At 39.7% G+C, this 3,085-nt stretch overlaps 1 protein-coding gene across 2 annotated transcripts in view; it reads left to right on the top strand.

Moving 5' to 3' along the window:
* LOC111869422 (aldo-keto reductase family 1 member B1) overlaps positions 1 to 2,695 on the top strand; it is a 10,745-nt gene extending 8,050 nt beyond the window's left edge. For both annotated transcript variants that reach the window (XM_023860940.2, XM_023860941.2), the window contains exons 6-7: positions 1,503 to 1,651; positions 2,569 to 2,695. In XM_023860940.2, coding sequence (XP_023716708.1) covers positions 1,503 to 1,651; positions 2,569 to 2,611 — 192 coding nt within the window. In that variant the 3' untranslated portion in view covers positions 2,612 to 2,695. The remainder of the gene's footprint in view (positions 1 to 1,502; positions 1,652 to 2,568) is intronic.
* Positions 2,696 to 3,085: the final 390 nt, after the last annotated feature.

Raw genomic sequence — 3,085 nt, 5'->3', positions numbered from 1 at the left:
GACCGGGTAAAGGGACACGATACGTTCCTCCGAAACGTCGGTAAACACTACATATACACGGTGCCAAATCCCAGAAGACTGCTTTCTTCATATCCTGGTATGTTTGATGACATTAAGGTCCATTTTCGAAAGGAAATCTATAAGTTGGATGTATGTGTTCCTTTAATGTATTTCGAGCTAATTAGGAGAGTTTATGAAGCCAATAACAAAGACATGTCACAGGAAGTCTCGGGTCTTCAATTCTTGCTTTCACCATTGCAATATAGGAGCTATAAGAAATTTTATTGAGGATAAACCTCAAAGGCACTCAATACAGAATCCTGACATCTGGGTAATATCTCTCTACGGCTATACAGCCGTTTGGACCTTGTATGCTTTTCCCAGTTTCTTAATCCTATACACAGTCGGTAGGACTCCTCGGAAGGAGGATCAGCCCGTCGCAAAGCCGCTACCTACACAGAACAACACAAACACAGAATAATTGCACACAGCATTAATGCCTAGAAGGGGGATTCGAACCCACTTTCCCAGTGCTCAAGAGGGCGAAGATGGTTCATGCCTTAGACAGCGCGGCCACTGTGTTCAGCTATGGGTAATATAAGAATATTAATATAAGAATATAATATAATATAATATATAAATATAATATAAGAATGTTCNCTCTTCTTCATGTCTTCCAGACCGGCTCTGGGACCCACCCAGCCTCCTATCCAATGGGTATAGGGGACTGCTTCCCCGAGGATAAAGTGGCCGGGGCGTGAAACTGACCACTCAACTGCAACTAGTCCCAAGGTCAAGATAATATGGATCTATACATCCACTTCATTTCATAGAGGAGCATGCAAGAATTCCTACGTGAATATTTGTGGATTTTGTTAAACTACGAATATAATAAAACAAATGCCATTATATTGTGACGTCACTCGCGAGATCGCAGAGTTCACGTGACCCCTACTTCCCGTTGCGCCATCCACGACGTAGGGGTCACGATATTTAATTAAATTTATTTTTGATGTAAATACTGCCCTTGTAAAAACAGCCTTTATTGTAATGACAAAAATAACTGTAAAAAACTGAAAAATTTCTCACAAGCCCCCACCTCCACAACGCCTTCATCTGATGACAAAGTTATATGCAAATTTCGTGTAAATAAATGATGTTATAAATTAGATCCAAATTAATGAATCTGTGAAGATTAATGACAGTAATTAATGGCAAATTACATTAAGGATATTTATTATCCTCAAAAATTAAATAAATTGCACATTTGCATTATAGTGTAAAAAGAAGCAGACCCATATACTGCAAATGCCACGAGAAGTTGGTATTATAACAACATGATCTGTATGAATATTTGTAATAATCTTTGTTTCGCCTTGGTGTTTACAGCAGAGTTACACTGCATTAAAACTGCGTTAAATCGCTAAGGTAACTAGGCTTAGAATGCGAGGGACTAATAATGTTTAACTCTTACACTTCTGATAAGCTAAACTGTATTTCAGGTCCAACTTGGTGTGGTGCCTATCCCCAAATCATCGAATAAAAAGCGTCTACTGGAAAACATCGATATCTTCGACTTCGAACTCCGCCCTGAAGATGTCTCTGTTATGAACTCCCTCAACAGAAACAACAGAATATGCGACTTTATTCAGTAAGCACAAATGATCAGAATGTTATACGATAAACTCACAATTCAACCTGAGAGTTATTGGACTTCTAAGTCCCTACTTTAAGAATATCAGCGACATGTGAAGAACTGTAAAGACTAGTATCTCCTGGGATGCGACGCCGTGTAGTATAGCATAAGTTTACCGACGTTCTTGAGGAACTTACAGCTTTCAACTTCAGGAATGAAGTGTAAGGCAAGCAAGAAACAGCGGCAAATTCGCCGAACCCGAAGAGGGGATGCACATTCCTCCGAAATGTCGGTGAAATTCTACGAGACTACATTGCGTCACATCCAGGAACACAGCAACTTCATTCTTCTAAGCCACAAACGAGACGACATGGAATTCGATAAAAACTTTATTGGTAAAGTAAAGTAAAAAGTAAAACTATCCCTGTAACAGGCCGTGAAGGCCCATAGGGTTGTGAGACGTTGAGGGTCCCACATTATCTAGACAATCGGCTCAAAGATGGCGGTAATGTTGTCAGCCTTACGCTCCGGCCGCGCTTTACTCCCCAAGAAAATAATTTAATTAATTCCTGTACTCATTTCTGTTAGAGGCTAAGTCAACCCCAGGGCCATAGTGCGGCTGGAAGGATTAGGTCAATTGAAAAAAATCCAGCGACCTCATCGGGACTTTAACCCGCGATCTTCCAGCTTGTAGCATAGCCCCTAAACCAACTATGCTACCGCGTGCCTCCGATATGTTCTTGGGGGTAAAGGGAGTCTCGACGTCTCTCGACCCTATGGGCCTTCACGACCTGTTACATGGATAGCTTTATATATTTTTTTTTTTACCTTTTAAAATGTTTAACTGCAAAGTGATAATATTAGAACTGTCATAGAATATACAGTGCTAGAGTGCTGATTTTCTCAATACTTATATTCTCTCTTTGTTACAGAGTAAAGGAACACAAACATTATCCATTCAACATCGAGTACTGATGAACCTTCCAAGGAATGTAACATTATGCTGCTGAACTACCTACTGAATAATAAATTAACCTCACTCAAAAAAACATATTTCATGTGGTTTTGTTCTTCGTATCTGTGTATTCTTTACATATCCATAACTTTCGCCGTGCTCTGGGAAGAAACAGAGAACGTTTAGCTCAGAAAATTATCTTATTAATATTCTGAATATCTACATATGAAATTCCCAGGTCTATATCTCTTCATTATCTCGTATCCTTCCGACAAAATCCGAAAAAAACACTCCTAATAAACCTCGACCCCTATCTTACAAAATCTAACCTATTGTAAGCCTCCAGTGACTATTCGATCAGGTGGTTTCTATCAGGGGCCTTTATCCTGTTCCAATGGAGAAGGAAAGGATTTGAAATGTGCCTACAATAAACTGTAGGAGGAGGATACAGAGATGAATCGGCTAAGATCTTCTAAGGAGATCAGCCGTATCAA

This window comes from Cryptotermes secundus, unplaced genomic scaffold (assembly GCF_002891405.2).
Source record: "Cryptotermes secundus unplaced genomic scaffold, Csec_1.0 scaffold813, whole genome shotgun sequence".
Classification (NCBI taxonomy): Eukaryota; Metazoa; Arthropoda; class Insecta; order Blattodea; family Kalotermitidae; genus Cryptotermes; species Cryptotermes secundus.
Note: the sequence above shows the minus strand (reverse complement) of the source record. Positions and strands in the feature narration are given on the sequence as shown.